This window comes from Babylonia areolata, chromosome 18, assembly GCF_041734735.1.
Source record: "Babylonia areolata isolate BAREFJ2019XMU chromosome 18, ASM4173473v1, whole genome shotgun sequence".
Taxonomy (NCBI): domain Eukaryota; kingdom Metazoa; phylum Mollusca; class Gastropoda; order Neogastropoda; family Buccinidae; genus Babylonia; species Babylonia areolata.
The window spans coordinates 48,545,190-48,566,897 of NC_134893.1; the positions used below are offsets into that span (position 1 = coordinate 48,545,190).

The window sequence follows — 21,708 nt, forward strand, 5'->3', positions numbered from 1 at the left end:
ACCAGCAACATCAGTCGCCCCTTTATTATCAGTGAGAGCAGGGTTAGCCAGCACCGACTGAGCACTGACCAAAGACAAGAAATTCGTTAGCAATATTATTTCCCTGGCTTCTATCGTTACGCTTCTATCATTACATCATTTCCTTGGCCACAGACACATACACACGCACAAACGAAAAACGTCATGACCTGGAAGATGCGGCATTACATCTGACACAGAGGTGCCGCTTCAATTACAGTCAGGTTAAACTCGTGTGTCGTGTGTGTGTGTGTGTGTGTGTGTGTGTGTGTTACTTAGAGTTACATAGTTACTTACTTACTTACTTAGAGAGAGAGAGAGAGAGAGAGAGAGAGAGAGAGAGAGAGATGCTAATGTGCATGTCTCAAAATATATTTTGTCAAAACTATACTGTATTACGACAAAAAGATAGGTTCCCAAATTGTCAATTCTTCAGAAATAATATATCCGTAATCGGTTTTGATGTGTAACATGGCTTCTTCCAGAGGCATCGAACGCGTCCTCGCAAAGTGTGAAGGATGCATAGAAGCTGGGAATTTCTACGAAGCTCATCAAATGATAAGGACCTTGTATTTTAGGTGAGAGGCCTTTCTGTGTGTCTTTCAGAAATAGTTAAGTGAGCTTTTTAAAAATATTTTTTATCACTGTTCGTCATGCGTGGCAGGCACGTCTCACTGTGCAACTGACTTTTGACAATCGATGTCACCACTGACAAACCTGTTCTCTTCAGCATGGACTGTTGTTATTATTGACACTAGTGACAGAGTTGTTTTGCCTTCATTTGTAACTTGATCAGTTTTTCCTTCGCATTGGAAGGATCTTATTATAATATGGACGAAAACCAGGTTACACGAGACGACAGGATAACCATCCTGTTGATTGTGTCCGTGACGAGTGCAAAAGCCTGATATGGTGGAATGGTACGGTTGGAGGAGCATGTGAAGTTGGTTAAGAAATAAAAGCGTTGAAAAGTAATCGTTACATGTAGTGAAACTGCTTCAGCATCAGCATTTTCAGGAGAAAATTCCACATGTCCCACAGCAAGGTTTTATTTCAAGTTTGCAGTGTCTGTTCAGGTTGCCATTAATTTGATTAAATCACCCCAGCCAGGCCATCTGACCATGCTTGAACACACTGGAAGCATGTGATGGTAAATAGTATGTATTGTGCCTCTTATTGGGTTCACTGCTTTTTGTTGCAGACCTCATTCTCTGCTGAGGAAATTCATGTGTGTGTGTGTGTGTGTAAACAAAAAGAAAACAAGCAACAAAAACAGATCAGATCGGTAAAGAAAGTGAAGGAAAATAGTTAATACCTAATAGAATAACACAAAATTATGAAAATAACAAATCAAAACAGATTGAAAAATTACTGCCAGTTCTATACATTTATATATATATAATCACTGAATCAGGGCTTACATTAGCAAAACACACTTTCAGTTTCAGTTTCAAAGAGGTGTCAATGTGTGTAGTGATCCATATAACTTGATAAGATCAACCAAATCTGCTTTGGAAAAAAAGAAAGAACTTTGCAATAAACAGAAATGGAAAATGTGTCTGCAGTTATACCAATGAACAAAGTAATGTCATTTATAGTCCAAATAAGTATTGAAAATAACAAGCTGCAAGTGGAATATATTTTACTTTGATTAATCTTTCATACAGACTTTAATTAGGTTGGTCATGCCACTATGCATAATACTGTAATATGCACTCTGTGTTATAATTGTATTCACAAATCTGCCCCTTCCTATCTCTGTGACTGTCTTCACCTCTACACTCCATCTCACTCTTTACGATTGGCTTCAGATCTTCTCATTTTATGCATATACCCAGATTTAAATGCTTCACTGTTGGCTGCTGTTCTTTCTCTGTCTCTGGACCTTGTAATTGGAATGAACTTCCTCTTACGCTTTGTCAAGTCTGGCTTCTAAACCCACCTCTTCCCAAGATAGCCTCCCTTCCCTGCCTCTTTCTTGTGTTCAGTTAATCCAGTTTTTAGAGTTAAGCATGTGTGTGAATGACTAGTGCGAAAGTGCTTTGTCTCTGCACAAGATTCAGCACTATATAAATATCATTAATAGTATTATTATTTATTATTATTATTGTAAAACAATGGCTGACAGACCATATTTTTATCATTTTCACTTCACCATAGCAAACTTGTGCAATACTGCATACATTGAATTGAAAAATATATCAGAAAATTTAACAGCCTTTGTATTTTTCGTGTGAATCACTGAATGTTTTCTTTTTTGTGTGTGTGATGGAGTGTCAGTGACTCTGAACGCCCAAAGTGGGATACCCTTCACTCTCCAAACAGCTGCATAGCAAAAGTTTGCCAACTTTTGCTTCTGGTCTGAATGAGGGTTGGTGCCAAAAATAGGTCACAGATATTTGTACTCTCACAGTCTCAACCAATTGATACAATAGACGTATGAATAAAATATCATTTTCTCTACTTTTATTACATTTTGATACCTTTTGTTCGATTTATAAAAGATGTGGCCCAAAATTTACCTTATGTTTTGATGCCCCACTGTACTTTCCAAACAAAATAAATCTTTTCCAATTCCATTGAACCAACTGCTAAAATTATTTCTTTAACCAGTTCAGATGCCAAAGAATTTTAGTATAAAAAAAAAAGTGCTGTCCCCTTGCCAGGGAAGTTTGAGGATTTGGTTTGTTTGTTTTTTAAATTTTTTATATATTTTTTATCTAGTACAAAAACTATGGGAGATACAGTAAGAATATAAACATATTTGTGAAGGAAAATGAATATATGTAGATTCTGAATCTGGGCTTTTTTCCCAATCAGTTTTATTGTAGATTCAGCCATAAAGTCAATATGATAATTTTTGTGCAACAAAAAAGTATGTATTTCCACCTCCACAGAATGGCATTAACAAAGAAAGCAAACAAAATGCAGCTAGAAATAGTATGCTTATTGTCAGATTATACCCGTACAAGAAATTAAAACAGGTTAAAAGTGTATAAAATCACAACTCATGTAGACATGTAAGTGAATGACTGTAACAATAACAAACATGGTTATGGTCAATATAAAAAATCATTGAGATGAGATGATAAACTGAGGTCCCGTGTGCAGCATGCAGTTAGAGCACATAAAAGAACCCACTGCAACAAAAGGGTTGTTCCTGGCAAAATTCTGTAGAAGAATCCACTTCAATAGTAAAAATTAATTATAAAAAAAAAACGAACAAACAAAAAAAACTGCAGGCAGGGAAATTACGAGAAAAAAAAAGAAAAAAAAATGGGGGTGGCGCTCTCAGTGTAGCAACGCGCTCTTCCTGGGGAGAGCAGCCCGAATTTCACACAGAGAAATCTGTTGTGACAAAAAAAAAGTAATACAATACCATACCATACCATACAATAGATTATACAATCACGTTCTCAGAAACTGAGACAGCAAGCTTTTTGACAGCTAAGAGCATTCTCAAGCTGGAGGGTGAAGTTCTTTTATGACACTCCATCTAGGCTGCACGTGGGTCGATTAAAGTGTCTGCTGTTCATCCATTGCTTCATTTTCAAACAAGTCGGCCATCTGATTCATTGACAAAACGTGTTAAAACTAAAAGCACTTCTTTTATGTCCTCTGCACTTCCAACCCTGCTTTTCATGAAAATCGTGGAGCATTGGCAGTTGTCTGTTTCCAGCGATATGCATTGAAATGATAATTCACTGAATTCACGCCCACTTCCACACCATCTGGCTGGCATTCGGCTTATCGTCTTAAATCAGTCCTTCCCTCTCCTACACCTCTTCCAATGCTCACTGCACGTATTCTGCCAGTTATTGTTAGCTGTTCAAAAATGCTGTCTGATTGGATGGATGGACTGAACTTGCATTATAGATAGGCTGTCAGTTTCATCACTATCGTTGTCATTCATTTTCATGTTCAAACCAATCATCAGACAAGAGAGATCCTTCTCTATCATATGTCCATAATCATAAGCACAGCTTGCACAGTTGTGTTAATCAGGCTGGGGCTACTTTCTTTACTGGACAAAGTTTTCAACGCCATTTCTTTTTTTATATATATAATGCAACCCCTTTCCACGCATGTTCCACATGGTCCAGTTAGCAAAGCATTATCCAGAAGAAAGGACTCACCTACCTGACGTATGCTCATTTAAACAGTATTTTTATAACCCAGACACGTTAAACTAACTGTTCTGTTTATGTGCACTGAACCAAACTCAAGTGAAGGAAAAATCAAAACGTCAGTGGACGTCTTATAGACACTATGGCAACATTTCTTGCAGGACGTCAGCTGATGTCTTACAGGCACTCAACTCGTTAAAATGACATATTAAACAACGCAAAAGCATTTGAGCTGCAACCTCTGTTTAACAGAAAAGTGGAGACCCCGCATGTTTTCTTTATGTTCATTCTAGTTAATTCAATATCCACTTTAGAATATTCATATGCAGCAAACACATGGATGGTGAACATGCTTAGTGTCATTGTATGTGTTCTGTCCAGAATTTGTATTTCTTTTCTTTTAATTGTGAACAAGAAAATTATGCAATCTTCTAACCAAACATATGTTCCGACAACAGGTGTATTATTATTTTTTGGATCTAGTCTTGAATATGATAAACTGTTAATGATCGAGGAATACAGATGAATCCAGAAGACTTTCAACCTATTATTGGTATGACTATAAAGATTTTTTCCTACTATGTTTCATATTGTTTAATCAAAATTTGGTGTTGGCAGACAAGTTTTTCCAGAGAAAATGAGTGTACATGCATGCCCACACACACACACACACACACACACACACACATACACACACATACACACATACATATATATGTGGATACACAGATAACCGAACACAGGGTTATAACATAGACTCACTTTGCTTAAACAAGTGAGTCAAAAATGAGTAGTATTACTAGTAATAGGCAAAGGGGGGGGTTGTACAATTTATTGAATGGACATGCACTTAACCGTAACATGGCAGAAAAGTGTATGGAAGGCTGGGATGTGAGGAGAGTTAAGTGCATTGTTTTTGCAGTTGGTGTCCAGTGTCAAGGATAGATCTACTCATCTAGATAGATAGATAATGAAAAAATAAATTGAATTGCCCAAATGAATTATCTCTGAAATGACAATGATGACTGTTCTTATGTTTGATGAAGCATTGTACATTATCAACATTACCCATCAGAGTAGATCTCTGGATTATTGGTTTTCCTGCATGTCAAAAAGAACAGAACTTAATCATTAATGTCCTTAAGAAACAGACACACACACACACACACACACACACACACACACACACCACACACACACACACACACACACACACACACACTGCTCACTCTCACATTCTCTCTCTCTCTCCCATGTTCAAGCCCCTTTCCCACACACTTGTGTTTCTGTGTTGCTGGTGAATCAGTCTTTACCAATCTTTGTGTTATTTTTCTTTTCTGCCAGGTACAATGGTCAGCAGAAGTATGTGGAAGCCATTGATTTGCTGTACAGAGGGGCATTGACACTTCTTAACCACAACCAGGTTTGTTTGACATCACACAAAGTTAATCATTTTGATTTAGAATGGTTTATTTTGGACATCAAATGAAATTTATGACAGATCCATAGTTCAAATGGTTTTCTGGTACTGCATCAACTGTTCTCAAGGCCTTTAAGGTCAAGTTTGAAGGAAAATATCTACCATTCATTCTCTTCAGACATGTATTTTGAGTTTTTCATGGTATACATTAACGTATTAACACTGTGTGTTTTAATTCTGTTATTGGATTAGCATTGATTCAGTTTGTCAGTGCACATTGAACTTTGAAACATTTCCACGTGCACTGTACACTCTGTGCCTTAAAAAGTCATGTGTCGACGGAGAAAAATACACTTGTTAATAAAAAGAAAAGTTGTATTTTGTTGTCCTTTATCCATATTATCTCACCCATACATAGTGCTCTATACAAATAAACAGTAAAAGAACAATTGTAGCTAATGTTGAGTGGGGGGAAGGTTAGAAATATAATCTGAACTGGGGAAAGAATGATTCTGAAGTGAATGTGATTTTGTTACATTTGTTAAAGTTTATAAAGTGAAGTTTTCATTGTTTTATCCATTCAGTTTTGCTTATTTCATGGTGAAATAATCCATATAGAATTTACAAAGTTCTGGTATAAAAAAGTGATATATTTGTGTTATGTTATGCATGATACCAACACTTTGTGAAATATTTCCACTGAATGGTAACTTTCTTCAGTTTTCTGAAACTGAGTCCCTATCTAGATATACCGAAATTGGGTGTAAACGGCTTTCATTGTTAGACAGAAGACTAGTGATGCTGTTTGTTTATATTGAATATTAGTAATTTAAGGTGTAAGTAACAAGAAAGTAAATATTTTACAAAGGACAATAGCAAGATTATACCAATATTATTTTGGCAATGTACAATCTAGACATAGTACCGGTACATTATACAACATGTTAGTTAAATGTTTGGGCAGTATGGAAGTGGAGCTGACCTGAGCTTACTGCTGGTAGACACCTTGGAGAAATCCTGCAGTCCTGTCACCACTGAAACTATTGGTAAGTCACCTTCACCGTGGCTTGGTGTAGTGCTGGATGTAAATTGGAAAATGATATTGAAACCATTTGGAGGGTTGTTTTCACTGCCTGGTGACGTGCTCAGGGGTATGTGAAGTGTAGGTTGGTCACCATACTGTACTGCTTTTTGTTTTATTTTTGCGAAAATGATGGAAATGAAATAGTGTTGGGGAATTTAGGCTGGTCAGCATCAGGTACCACTGGCAGTACTGCACAATGCTATGTAACACTGGTACTAACATATTAACAAGGTCTTTTTGAATACTTTCAAACAAAAGCAGTCAGTATCAGTAGAGTTTGACTTGATTACCACACAAGCAAGTCACATACTAGGGAGAGAAATACTGACAGATACTGAGATAGATAGATAGATAGATAGATGTAAGATACAACATAAAAGAAAAGTCCCCAAGAAAGAGCCCAGTAACAAAATTACAGATAAACTTCAAAGACATTCTGTTTTTGACATGTAATGAATTGAAATGATGCTTATCCCTTGACTGCAGCTGACAAGTACAGTTAACAGGGAAGGGATATTATCTCTTCACTAATATGACTGAGCTTACTGGTCGGGGTGTCAGTCACCATTCTGTATTTTAATTAACTTCTTCCTCTGAGATAGCATTACTGTTTTTTTTCAGTGAAATAAATCTATTGCTGATATAAACAGCAGTGACTGCCTTTCATACTCTTGCCATGCTGATCTCATTTCACCCAGATTCATCAGTCAAGGGGTTAAATTGCCTTTTTTTTCCTTGTTAGTCTGTAACCATATCAACAGGTAATGTCACAGTTATGAGAATAATTTTCAAACAGATTTCTACTTTTGACTGTCAGGTTTTCTTCTTTTTAATTTAACAGTGACTGTAGTTAATGATAATGGAGTAGTCTTGGTTTTGAAACAGTGGGCTCCGTTTCTGACCTGTTAAAATAAGGCAAGTTTATTGTTACATTCATTTCAAGAAGTAAGACTTACCACTTCAAGGCAAGGTAAAGATACTTTAGCATGGCTTTTATTGTAAATGTTTATAATCTGAAACAAAAACAAACAACAACAAAAATTATGATATCAACACATTAGTGTTTATATATGATAATTCTATCTGTTGCTGTATTTTTGGTGAAGATCGTGTGGCCCATCTATTTGAGAAGATGGACCCTGACTGCCCGGAGCGTCCCCCATACATCAGCCGTGCTATCAAGTGGACAGTGACTGTGGACCAGTCCAACAACAGGGGACACCCCACCCTGCACCAGAAATTTGGTGGCGTCTTCTGGCAAGGTAGCTGGACTGTCTAGTTACTCAGTAGTTAGTCAGTCAGTGTGTGGTTGTAGTGACACTGTGGTAGGAATATTTGGATTTCTCTGGTTTGTGTTCTGTCAAGATGTCTGGTTGATGCTTGGATTTGTTTGTAGCCAGGAGCTGAATGAGGGTTGGAAATATTTCTTCAGCTTGGATGAATGTTTGATTTTTTTTTTTTTTTTTTTTTTTTTTTTTTTAACTCTTTTTTTCACAGATGAATTTTCTGTTTGGATCACAGGAACAAAAATCTATACATTATCTTCTTTTCTTCTTTTTTTTTGGATACATTTATTTAATTGAATGTTACATGTGTGTGTGTGTGTGTGTCCAACAAATACTCTCCTAAATGAAATGAAGGTTACAAAATAAGCAACAAATGCTTATACTGGCCCAGTCAAGTTGAACACACTCCCCGCCCCCCTCCCCCCACTGTGATTGCCCCTTGGTATTGTCAGTTCATTTCATCCACTGACAAATGTCAATTTTTCCCAGAACACAACTACTCCCAGGCTAGATACCATTACATTCATTCTGAAGATGGAGAAGGATGTGCATCCATGCTACTGGAATACCACACAGCCAGGGGCTACCCATCTGAGGTGGATCTTTTCATCACCCAGGCAGTGTTGCAGTAAGTACAGACTGTTTTACATTTATATGATACAAGATATGATATACTTTATTGATTATAAAAGGAATTGTTGGGGTCAGTGGAACAATAGTTTGTGTGTTGGACTTCCAATCTTAGGCTCCTGGCTGTGATCCCAGTTGTAGCTCCTTGTGGGTTAAAGCACTGGTTCTGAGGCTGTCAACAGATACCATTCATATTCAGCACTCAAAGAGCTGAGATAATGTTGCATATTATGGAGGGGGAGGGGAATGAATCTTTGATTTTCAAAGCTAAATAATTTGTCAAATTTTATACAGTAACAACAGTATAAATTCAATGACTTGCTGTGAGTTTCTGAAATCAGTTTTACCCCTAAAATATTTTGGTTCATACTCCTAAGAATGCCTAAATGTGACTCCTGCTGTTCAAATAGGATTACCATTAATGTCTTCTTCTTGGGTCCCATCTCCAAAGTCCCCTCATACATATAGATATGGGCTTTTACATGTTGTCTGAACATTTCTATCTCACTATTTAGGCAAACATACTAGGTTTCCGGAGGTACACATGCTGAGTATATCAACATATTATCTCACTAAATGCTGACATGGATTCCATAAGATAAGTTATAATGTGAGTATTTGATCTTAAACATGGTTATACAGTCAAAGAGGAATATGGACAAGCAGGTCTCCACACACGTTGACCTGGCAAATTGGAAAAGAAGTATTTCCACCCTTAAATGATTGTCTGTGAAGGTACCTGTGCCTTAAGAACAAGACCACGGCCTCCAGCTGTTTCAAAGCCTATACATCCAACCACCCGGCAATCAAGGCAGGACCACCCTACATGTTACCTCTGCTCAACTTTATATGGTTCCTTCTCCTAGCTGTAGAGGGGTGAGTTTGACATCACATTCAATGTTAATGGCACAGCCAGCCAGTGTAGCATTGTGGTTTGTGCAAATCAGAATGCAGGTCATCAGAGTTTTAAACCCAGATTGAAAATTGAGTGCATGTTGGACATACGCCTAGTCGTGTTTGTACCCACATTATTATTGTTATTTGCGTATGTGAATGCAAGTAAGAATGCAAGTTGTTTTGGTTTTTTTCTCCCCCTCCACTAGACCTTGAGTGGTGGTCTGGACGCTAGTCATACGGATGAGACGATAAATCGAGGTCCTGTGTGCAGCATGCACTTAGCGCACATAAAAGAACCCACGGCAACAAAAGGGTTGTTCCTGGCAAAATTCTGTAGAAAAATCCACTTGGATAGGAAAAACAAATAAAACTGCACACAGGAAAAAATACAAAAAAAAAGGGGGGGATGGCGCTGTAGTGTAGTTACTTGCTCTCCCCGGGGAGAGCAGCCCGAATTTCACACAGAGAAATCTGTTGTGATAAAAAGAAATACAAATACAAAAACAAATACAAGTACACAGCATTTCAAGGGCACCTAGACATTCAGGAATTTGTTATTGTTGCCCATTCAGCAAGACTGCTTTTGTCAGAGCACTCTAGCTGGAAAATCATGGTCATCAAAAAGAGAAATGAAGGTGGATGTGAGCTACCTTGTATACTTCTTCATTGGAAACAGTACACAGCTTGTTTGGCACAAGCCAATGATGACAGTGATGATAAACGGTAAATCTGTTTTCAGTTTGATAATGCAAATCACATAATACCTTCTTTTTGTAATTATTTTATTGATTCAGGTATGGGTAAGTTACTTCCTACCTTTGCTTCTTTAATGTGCTTTAGAAAATGTTTAATCCCATGCAACATGGGCAGCATGGGCAATTCAACATCTGGATATCACCCCCACACGTGTATTTATAACCATGTGATGGTTTTTGTTGTTTCAGCTGACTGGTAAGCAGAATTATAAAATCACAGATTACTACTGATGTGCATTTCCTTTTTTTATTTTTAATAATTTACTTTTTGTTTGTTAATCAGAGGGAAAATAGCTGTATTCACAATCCTGTGTGAGAAATACCAGCCTTCGCTTGAACGAGATCCCAGTTATAGAGAGGTGGGTTTGCTGATTAGAATATGTATGAAATGTTGTCATTGTGTTTATGTGCCATGTGCTTGTTTATTTACAGATTTTTATATCCACTCACTCTGTTGCTGAAAATTTGTCTAGAGATTTTTAGATCATTTACTCTGTTCATGAAAAGTGAGGCTGATGGCATGCAGAACACGACATATTAAGTTATTATTCCATGTTGTTTTGTTTGTACTAATTTCCATGGAACACACACACACACACACACACACACACACACACACACACACACACACACACACCCCACAAATAAAGAATGGAAAGAATGAATTTAACATTGACTGATTGATTGATGTGGATACTTATATAGTGCCTATCCTCGGTCAGAGACCAAGCTCTAAGCGCTTTACAAACACGGGGTCATTTGCACAAAAGGCTGACTACCTGGGTAGAGCCGACTGATGACTGCCACTGAGCGCTCATCATTCGTTTCCTGTGTCATTCAGTAAGATTTCAGGCACATACACATACACACTCAAACAGACATATAACATTTTACATGTATGACCGTTTTGTTTATCTACCCCACCATGCAGGCAGCCATACTCCATTTTCAGGGGTGTGCATGCTGGGTATGTTCTTGTTTCCATAACCCACCAAACCCAGACATGGATTACAGGATCTTCAACATGCATATTTGATCTTCTGCATGCGTATACACATGAAGGGGGTTCAGGCACTAGAAGGTCTGCACATATGTTGACCTGGGAGATCAGAAAAATCTCCACCCATTACCCACCAGGCACCATCACCAAGATTCGAACCCACGATCTTCAGATTGAAAGTCCAGCGCTCTAACCATTTGGCTGTTGCGCCGCATTCAGGAAGAAAGGCGGGAGGGAAAAGAGTAAGGGGAAGGAGGGATATATGTTTAACTTAGCATGACAGCAGTGAGCATAAGGTGATTTTATTGTCAGAAGGTTTGCTTCATTACACTTGAACATATAGAAGTCTTGAACAATTTTGGGTGTTTTTGAGGGAGTGTGCATGAATGAATTTAGAGAAAGTTTGTGGTTCATGTGCCTTTTGTCTGAAACAGTATTTTTGTGTAAAACACAAAAGAAATCTTGAACACATGTAGGAATTGTTGAGGGAGTGTGGTTGCTTGACTTTAGAGATTGTTCATGGTTCTTCTGCCTTTTGTCTGAAACAGTATTTGAGTGTAAAACATTTTAATGAACATTTACTCATATCTTCTTTATATTTATCTTTTGTTTGAGATAAATCTTTCATTCTAACAGTTTGGGTGTTAGATATGTGCCTTTCAAAGCGACAACATTCCTTGCCCCATATCCCCTCTTGGTTTTTATTGTTCCTTTTTCTCTCCAACATGGTTGATGACTGGGAATAGGGAATGATGCCACTGGATGTCATTGCCCTATTTGTTTCAGTATTTGGACAAAATTGGCCAACTGTTTTTTGGTCTTCCACCCCCTCCTCCTGTTTCTCAAGGCTTTTTTGGTGAGTTGACTGATTATGTCTGTCTGTCTCACTGCTTGTATCTCTTTTCACTGTTTAAGGTAGAGTGAGTCTTTCTTGATTACATAAGGTATTGTTACACTGTATGTTGTTGCATTTACTATAGGTGTAGAAGTATTTTGAGCCTTTTCTGTGATAGCAAACCACTTCTTTGTTTTTCTGCTTTATTGGGCATTATATGGTGTATTTATTTCATGTAATCTGAGCCTGTTATTGAGAACAAAGTGTGTTGTTATGCCTGATCATATATAACATAATTGTATTTATTGCATACATTCTGTTGTGTTGAATTGTTTTACACCAGATCAACTGATTGTTGTCACAGTTCTATTCATATCAGATTTGGGCTGTTGTCTTTAAAGAGAAAACACTATCATATTGCATTGTTAGTTTATTTATTTACCTGTGGCTTTATTTTTTGGTTGAAAGGGTTTTGTTTGGTTGGTTGGTGGGTTGTTTTTTTGTTGTTTTTTTTGTTTGTGTTCTCCTCCGAAGATTCCAAGCCACCAACCTTCCCACCCCCAATGCCTTGCTTGTCCCTTCACCCTCTCCCACCTCACTTTGCCCACAGCTTCCATCCCTACCCCTACCCTTGACCCTCCGCATGCCTTTCAGCTTTATTGTAGAGATTCTGGGGGCATGTTTATGTTCCCCGTTTCTATATACACAGGTCTATATTCCAGTTGTAAATTCCCTCAGATCTATATTCCAGTAGGTCTAAGTTCCCCCAGGTCTATACCTGTTTCATCATACACTTTTGGGTAGTGGTCAGTAGTGGCCTGTCAACAGTGGTCAGTGATCAAAGCATGTGAAAAAGTATACTGTAATTTTCAGCTTACAGCCTTGTTGACAGTACACTGTTGTAAAGTCCCATTTCATTAACTTGTTCAATCAGAGTCCAGTCTGTGAGCACTGCTTTCAATGACGTAAAAGGCTTTGCGACCTTTGACCTTTAAAATAAAATAAACATTTTTAAATAGGGTATTTGAACAGACATGAACAATAACAGAGCGATCTTGATGGGCGATTTGATTTCAGGAAACATTCTGCAGAACATACTGGGAGATGGTCTGGACGACGACGACAGCCCCTCCCCCTCCACCCCCAGCATTGCCAGCTCCTCACACTCGCAGTGCACACGCCCAGAAAAACTCATTGACCTTGATTGAATGCAGAGATGGCAGGGCTTCCAGCCAGTTACTTCTCTCTGTCGGAAGTTGTGGAGGCAACATGCTGAGAGAACAAGCAATGACATGGAGTGAACTGACATGGCCAGTCACCCCCCACCCCTCCTTTCTTGTCATGGTTTTATTCTTCCTTTCTTGTTGGAAATTTTCTCCCATCATTTTCCATTCAGGTATTGTATCAGTCTCAGTATATGTTTTTCTTTGCTTTCTTTCTCAGCTCCTTGACCAAACTTGATTAACCACAACACAGATTTCTTTTTCTTTTAGATGTTTTTCTACCCATGAATTCTGCCCATAAATGTTCCTGTTGTTAGCTTTAAGGTAATCCTTCCCAGGTCAGTCAGTCAGTTATGGTGTGTTATGTGTTGTGTATTTTGGATTTCAGGAAGGTGTCTTTATGGTGTATGTGTTTGTGGAGAGATAGGGTTGGATGTGTTAAACCCTGCCTTTGTTTTGTCAGTAAAAGTAATTCAGAATTATAATGATGATAATAATAATAATATACATTTGTATATCCCCCATCCAATCCAAGCACTCAGGGCTATTTACATGAAAGAAAGAAAGACTGACTGCAGTCTGTGACAAGTCTGACTTTCAGCTACCAGGTTTTATTTTGCATTTAAGGATTTCACCAATCAGACAGAAACAATACACTTTAAATTGATCGCACATTCAAATACACCACTGCATATGTGCATATCACACATGCTACACATTCCCCCTGATGCTCAAAAAATGATATGAATGACTGCTGTTTCATGTCAGCATGATATTTTACAATCTTCATAGATAGGGAATCATTATTTACAATCTTATCACAGACAGAAGGATCATTACTGTATGTTAAGCTTTTCTGCAATTCTTAGGCAACCACCCTGTGTATGTAAGGAAAGGCCACAAGTTCATTATGCTTTTTACAAGTTCATTATGCTTTTTACTATATGGCAGTCAGCATGAGGGAAGGTGATAAACACAGATGAGTTTTACTGTGTGTACAGTGGTATAAATCCTAATTGCAGGTATTAGGTTTTTGGCCATCACCAAAGGGGGACAAAATAACTAATAAATAAAAATGACAGATACACATGATGATGTTTGAGTGTAAGGAGGTACAAGTTTGCCCATAATTATGTTCCGGAAGTCAAGTTTTTGGCAACTGTCACAGTGGGGAAAAAATGATCAGCACAATGGTGTTTCTTCATTGCTCCACTGCATGCCAGAGAGCACAACAGGCAGTAAATACATTGATGATTAAATGTGTACTGTAGTTCATGTACATCTGGATATATCCAGAAATCAGGTTTTCAAAAACACTGGTACCAAATTGTCTCCACATTGCAATGAACTGGAGTCTTTCTGTAAACTCTGTTTCTTGTGATGTGATTTAAATATGTCTTTATATAATGTTACAGTACATGGTTGAAAAGAGGTTGTTTGTTGTTGTTTTTTAATTGCATAATCCAGTGAACTGGATAAGCATTCAGTATAAATGAGCGTTAAAAGGAGAATAAAATTTCAAATAACAGCATGACTTCTCTTATTACTTCTTGATTGTTCTTCATTATTCGTATGAAGCTTTCACTGCAAAATTATCCAACACAGACTATGGCTGACATGGGGTTAATGTGAAACTTGGTCATGGATGACTAAACACACACACACAAAAAAGAATGCTAATGTATGTTTGTGGGCTGCATCAATTGCTGATTCACTGGAATTGTACAGCACACAACTCCAGACAAGACCACTCTTAGGGCTGCCCTTTTCAGACAGTGAGCAGGAGTTTGCTGTGATGTTGATGTACATACATTGCACTCTCTATAATGATGTTGTTTATGTTATCTGAAACAAAAATGTCAGTTTATTACATCTAATCATCTTTCTTCAATATTTTCTAATTTTTTAAACAAAATATTCATGAATACTGTGTGGTGTGAGCTTTTTGGCAGACTCGTATTTCTTTTTAAAAAAAAGTTTGTCGTCATGGTCGCTTGCAACCCTGTGCATATGTATGTGGTAAAACGTGAGATATTTCAGTAATTTCTGTGTGGAGTTTCATCAACATTGATGTCTTTTCTTTTCTACTGCATGTACATATTTGTATGTATATATTATTGAATGGAATGATTCAGTCTTTGTGAATCACAATATTTTAAAACAGCAGAGAACAACATGCTGTTGAAGAGTACTGGGAACTTGGTGACTGTTATTCTACAACACAAAATGATAACAGTATTCTGTTGAGTCTTTCAAAACACTTTCGCCACACTGCTCAACAAAAAATTAGTTTGATAACTTATCTGTTGTGGGCATTATGATTGAGACATGAGCTAAATTCAGTTAAGCATTAATTAGATTTTAATTCTATACTGCAAAGAGTAGTTCAGTTTTAAGGAATTTGTGTAAAGCAGTGAACAAAGAGTGGAATAAACACAGAATGTGTACAGTAAAAGCAAGTTGCTTTGGTTTTTACCAGTTAATCTTTGGAGGTCTTTTTTTTTATGTTCGGAAATTATGTCTTGATGATGCCCTTGATTCCTGCTGTGTCTTTTTTTGTCATTCTGGTCTGTAGTGTTTTTTTGTTTTTTTGTTTTTGTTTTTTTTTGTTTTGTTTTGTTTTTGTTTTTTGGTGTGTTTTTTTTACATGACAACAGATTTGGGGCAGACCACATAAAATCAGAATTCATCAGTTTACAGCAGACTTGCACAAACACATGTTTGTTGGGGTTTTTTTGTTTTTGTTTTTTTTTGTTGTTGTTTTTTTTGGGTTTTTTTAATAGATATTTTGTTTTGTGGTTTGATTTTTTGTTTGTTGAGTTGTCTTCAGTTGCCCAGGTACGATTGTTCTTTGACAACGGCCCTTTGGCGTCCAGACTAACGTAGTCGACTGGTCTTGTTTATTTTGTGAATGTGGTCAGTGACATGTGTATGTGTGTTATCTTTTTGTTCATGCTTGTAAGGTACTGGGTGTTTTGGTGGCACGACTGTAGTTTGTTTCTTACAAAGATTGCATCCTAACTTATTTGTGTGTCATGTGGGAATGTTTTCTTTCGAAAGTGGTGGAGTAAGATATTTTGTTTGGTTTGTTTTGTGTTCTATTCGCTGCATTCATGGATGGAATAGCTTTGGATATAAGACAATACACTACACTTTTGACAAGATGGATTCTGTTTTTATTCTGTTGTTGTTGTTGTATTTCTCATTGCCACTTTCTCTATGTAAATCATTGCATCAGTGCTTGTGCAGAGCTATGCATTTGTAATTATTCAGATGAGATATAATATGCACTGTGGACATTGTTATGAATCATTTAAGATGTGAATCTTTATCAGTACACTTCTGCCTCTTCTTATCTATTTACTGGTTAATTTTCTTGTGGTGTTGTGTGTCTGTTTCTCATCATCTGGTTGCTAGGTGTCTGCATTTGGAACTCATGTCACTTCTTTTATCTTTGAAAACTTTGCATTTGTTCCATGCTTGTGACATGTATTGTTTGATGAGTCCATATCATACCATTTGTCCAGTGCTGTTTTTGCAGTTTTAACCTTTTCAGCCCCATGAAATGGGGGTTAGGCAATCTTCCATGCCTAGTTTTTATTTTGATGTGTATTTTCCACCGTAATTTTGGGATGGATTGGGAAATTTAAGTGTCAGATGATTTGTTGATTGATTATTTCACATTGCCCACACTTTCTGCTTATTGTGACAGTTATTCTTAAGTTGTTATTGTTTTTTTTGTTTTAGAACTTGTTGAAACAGTTCATTTGATACTACTGTATAGTGAAACCTTTTGGCCATGATTATTAAAACATTATGCCATTTATTGGGGGGTGGAGTGGTGAACACCCATAAAAAGCTCTAACTGCGTTGTCCCTTTCCAAATTATGCAATTTTGAAAGATGGCCAACGGCAGGTACAGTAATTCAGTCAAGAATAGTACATTGTCCAAATGTAGATGGAAAAATAAATTTAGCCTGATTAGGTTTCACAGTGGTTCTTTGCCCACCTGTTTTACTAACCGCTCACAGAACACTTTATTTCATTGGTGGCAATAAAACTGTCACATGGGTAACATGCTTCCAAAAGTAGAACTTATATGTTATTTGAATCTGCTAATGATCAACTCTTTGAACACTTGTGAGGACCTGTACACTTAATGAGTAACTGGCCAACTACTTTCACCTTGTGATGTGAAAACACGAAAGTTTACATCCATGTCTTGGCTTACTTCTGTTGACTTTACCCCATCTCACTTAAATATCTTACTGTCTTTCTCTTTTTCCATCTTTGTCTCTTTGCATGGAATTCACTACATTGTGGACATGATATTACATAACACTGGATAATGTGAGGTATGTTTATATGTGTGTGTGCTGTGTTTTGATTAAGGAATGCCGGGAAGTGGGGCGATCAGTTCCACAGGTTTTATTCATTGTGATATTATCTCTGTAAATAGTTTGAATACTGATCAACCCCCATTTTATGCTTAATTGAAATGCTAGGGTCTTCCTTTGATTTTCCTGTCATGCAGCAGTAATGCTGTTAATCTCTCTGTCCCAAATTGCGGTAGTGTGGTTTTCTTGTCTGGATGTGATGTGTGTACTAAAGGGTAAAAGACAGAGAGAGAAAAAAAAAGAGGATGTGGTGGACTTTTTGTCTTCTTTCAGCTTATTTTATGTTATTTGCCTGATTGTGTGTTCTGCCATGTGTTGTGGGGGGCAGGTGGTTTGGGTTGAAAGGGGGAGATGTGTTGTGCTCTGTTGTGATAGAACTTTTTTTCAGAACCATCCAGCTGAAGGCTTGGTTATTCTGCTTTGCCACGGTGCAGATGTGGCTGGTCATTAGGGTCAGCTGAGTAATACTGAGCTATGCTTCATCAAGTGAAAATGCTGCAGAATTTCACATAGCCATGAAGATTTTACTACAGCTACAGTGAGCCAAAGAATACATTAGTGAACTTCAGAATGCAGTCAGTGAAAGGCTAGGGAATAAGGATGTCTTTAAAACAGACAGATTTAAAAAAAAAATTTTTTTAAGCCACCTTTTACAGTGATAGGTCAAACAGAACACAGCTTTGTCTGAGCATACATGTAGTAAGATTATATCCTTATCAAATCTGTTCACACAAAATATGTAAACACCCTTTCAAATAGGGCCATGGCCTTATTGAATAAACTTTTGTTTCCTTTACAGTGATAACCCAGTCAGCTGACACATGTGGCTTTGGTGAGAATTCAAAAACCAAGAATGTTTGTTTTTTGACTCAAACCCAGCTTTTTGTTGTTGTTGTTGTTGTTTTTTTTATTGTTTTCATCCTACACATTAATACATTCACTATTGCAGAATTTCATACATACTTTCATTTCCATTGCTCAACCTCTAGCTAAGATAGAGACAATCTTATGCTCTGTTTCCTTTTTTTTTTAATGTTTCATCATAATACTCATGTTAGTTGATTGAGTGTTTGAAATCACAGGATTATTGCTAAGAAGAGTTCATGGTATAGTTTGAAAGTAAAAAGATTACCATTAGTCATGACATCAATTAAGATGTTTATATTCAAAGTGAACTGTTGTGTTCACATTACCATTAAAAACTAACATTTTGTGTTAATATTTATTGCACTGAATGAAGCAGATTGATATTCATGCTTTTTGGTGTTGCTTTCTCTGTGCATTCAGTTATGCCAGACTGAAGGTTGCAGGCTTTTCAGTGTGGACAGTGGTGGTTCACTCGTCTCCTCTTTGTTATCAGAATTGTCAAATCAGTGCAGAGCAAGATTCATGGAATAATGCATATTCCTCTGTAGGTTAATATAAAACAGTTTTTCTCATTTGTTATTGAGGGTATCTTTCATAAATCTTGGTTGCATATCAAGACTGAAAGATGGAATTGAGATGGTCGTCTTCTGTGCGGATCCACATTTGGTTTATAAACACTGTGGTTAGGCCAGAGAAAACAGGTTACCAAGCTGAAGGTTACATTGTTGTTAAAAGTGTTTGGAACAATCCTTTTGCTCAGAGATCAGCTGCATCTAGTACTGAGGTTCAACAGATTCTTTGAATTTTAGATTCCCAAAGAGATGATGACCCCTCAAGGGATGCCAGGGTTCTTTCAGTATACATAGCATCCCTGCCTTGAAATTCTGTTTCTTACTTTTTTCCCTTCACTGTTGTCTGCTTTTTCTGCCTCCCTAGTCCACTCCAATCTGAATATGATAAACACAGCCAATTCTTTATTTGCCTTATATCTTTCACCACCACATATGTGAGTGAAAAACACTCCCCAGCACCATATACATAAGACTCAACACAGTCAGTCACACAGTCAGATTCATGTGAAAGCAACACAGTGGACTTGTTCGCTTCAAACTTGGTCAGGGGGTGAAGGTTAGTCATTGTTCTTTTGGCCTGGAACCTCAGCTGCTGTTGCAGCTGTCAGGCTTTGTTACAATGTGATCATGGTCGTTTTAACATGGCCCTTTGATGTCATCTAAAGGTTGATCAAAGTCGCCTGTGGCGAAGAAAAGGTATGGAGCTTAATGGTTAAGATAGTATGTCATAAATTATTGTTTTGCAAGTGGGTTTTTTTTCTATAGTTCTGACAGATATGTGTTTAACATAGTTGAATGTTTATATAGTTGGGCAATCCTGATATGGCCCTGTGTGGTCACTTGGTTTACAAGCAACAATGTTACATGTCGGATGTCAGTTGATGTGAAGTTTTAAGGGTTTTTTTGTTGTTGTTGTTGTTCTGTTTTTTATTTTCCATTTTTTAGCTTTTGTTTTATAATGTTGTTCATAATGCAATAACAGCAAGGAATTAGCATAATCCTTGAAGAGAAAATGTGTATATTCGTCCACCTTCTTCACTGAAATCAGTTGAAAAATTCATTTTTTAAAGTAAAACAGTGAAGAAAAAACAACACTTACCTTTTTTCATAACCAGAGCACAGGAGAATTTATATGAAATAGTTTTTTTTTGGTTTTGTTTTTCAAACACAATGCTAGGTCGTATTCCAGCATTATTTTAGAACTCATATATTGTGGTGATATTTGTCAGTGACAGAAAAAATGACACTGATATTGTGTACATTTGTAAATGCAAATTTAACTTTGCATTACTTATTGTCATTATTCTTTCTTCTTTTTTTTTCTTTTTTTTTTTTTTAATATAAGTTGAACTGCACCATTCAAGCACTGAAATGATGAAAGGAACAAATAATCACAGAATACACCCCAGATAAAAAGAACAGATTAGTGGAGATGATTTGTGAGCAAGGGAAGTTATGAAGTTTAATTTGTCTCTGGATTCACAAGACATCACACAGTATATGTAGCCCCAGTTTGTTGTTAGCACAGAATGCAGTTTGTGATAATTAACAACAAAAAAGAGAGAAAAAAATCTTCCATTTATATCCTCTGGTTGAGATTGTGAGAAAAACATGTTTTTGATATTATTTGAAAAAGATGACAGAAATATTGTGCTGTAGGCTGTGTGTAATGTCAAAATCTTTGCATTTTTAAGTGGTTCTGTATTTTATTCTTTTCTTTCTTTCTTTTTTTTTAAGACAAAATTATAGCAGTAGTCTAAGTGGTGGTTCCGTTTGTAACTGAGTCAACTCTCTATGAATAGATAGGTGTCATACCATCCAACTAACCAGCCTCTTTCAAATGAAATTATTATTTTCATTTTAAATGGAAAATATAGAATGGGAAAAAAACTTTTACTTTTTTTCATCCAAAGTTAAGCTTGTCTGAGTGACATTATATATTCATTAATGAAACAGTGTAATAAAATGGGATGTCTTGACAAAGATGTCTTTCATATATTTTGTAATTGTACGCTAATGATAAAAATGAAAACAATCAGAAGAAAAATAAGAACAGGATAGACGGATGATGAAACAGGTCTATGGAAATGGAGGATATGTAAAGTTCTGACTTTAGTAGCTGCAGTCCTGTGAATGAGTGAATGGATCCACAACAGCTGTTCTGTGTCACTTTGCGACTATTTTTCCAGTTGAATGATGTTTTTATATCTTTTTTTTTCTGAATAAACTTCTACCAGCCTGCAGTACTGATGAGCTAGGTCAGTGTTAGTGTTGTTTTGTCAGTGTAAAGCCATAAATAGTATTTATTATGCACATATACACACATATATGCAGCCACAAACATTCACTCACACACACACCTTTATTTTTTTAAGAAATAATCTTATACTGAGCTCTTGTTTGCAGTGTGTGTATGGGTGTGTGTTTGTGTACACAAACCATACTTTTTCAGAGGGGTAATAAAACACCAGATTTTTACCCTCTAACAGACATGAAAGTCATGCAAACTGTGATTGTGCACCAGTCATGGAAAGTGTCTTTTGACTGCACTTGAATATACATAAATACCACTGGCATTAAAACAATGACCATCTCAG

General features: G+C 36.9%; 1 protein-coding gene across 1 annotated transcript; it reads left to right on the plus strand.

Annotated features, from left to right (window-relative positions):
• The first annotated feature begins 488 nt into the window (after positions 1 to 488).
• LOC143292865 (Golgi to ER traffic protein 4 homolog) lies at positions 489 to 21,369 on the plus strand. Its single transcript, XM_076603502.1, has 9 exons — positions 489 to 596; positions 5,490 to 5,568; positions 6,530 to 6,611; positions 7,756 to 7,911; positions 8,425 to 8,563; positions 9,301 to 9,441; positions 10,501 to 10,576; positions 12,004 to 12,073; positions 13,130 to 21,369. Exons 1-9 carry the CDS (start codon positions 490 to 492, stop codon positions 13,258 to 13,260), a joined length of 981 nt encoding a protein of 326 aa, XP_076459617.1. The 5' UTR covers position 489; the 3' UTR covers positions 13,261 to 21,369.
• The last annotated feature ends 339 nt before the right edge of the window (positions 21,370 to 21,708 follow it).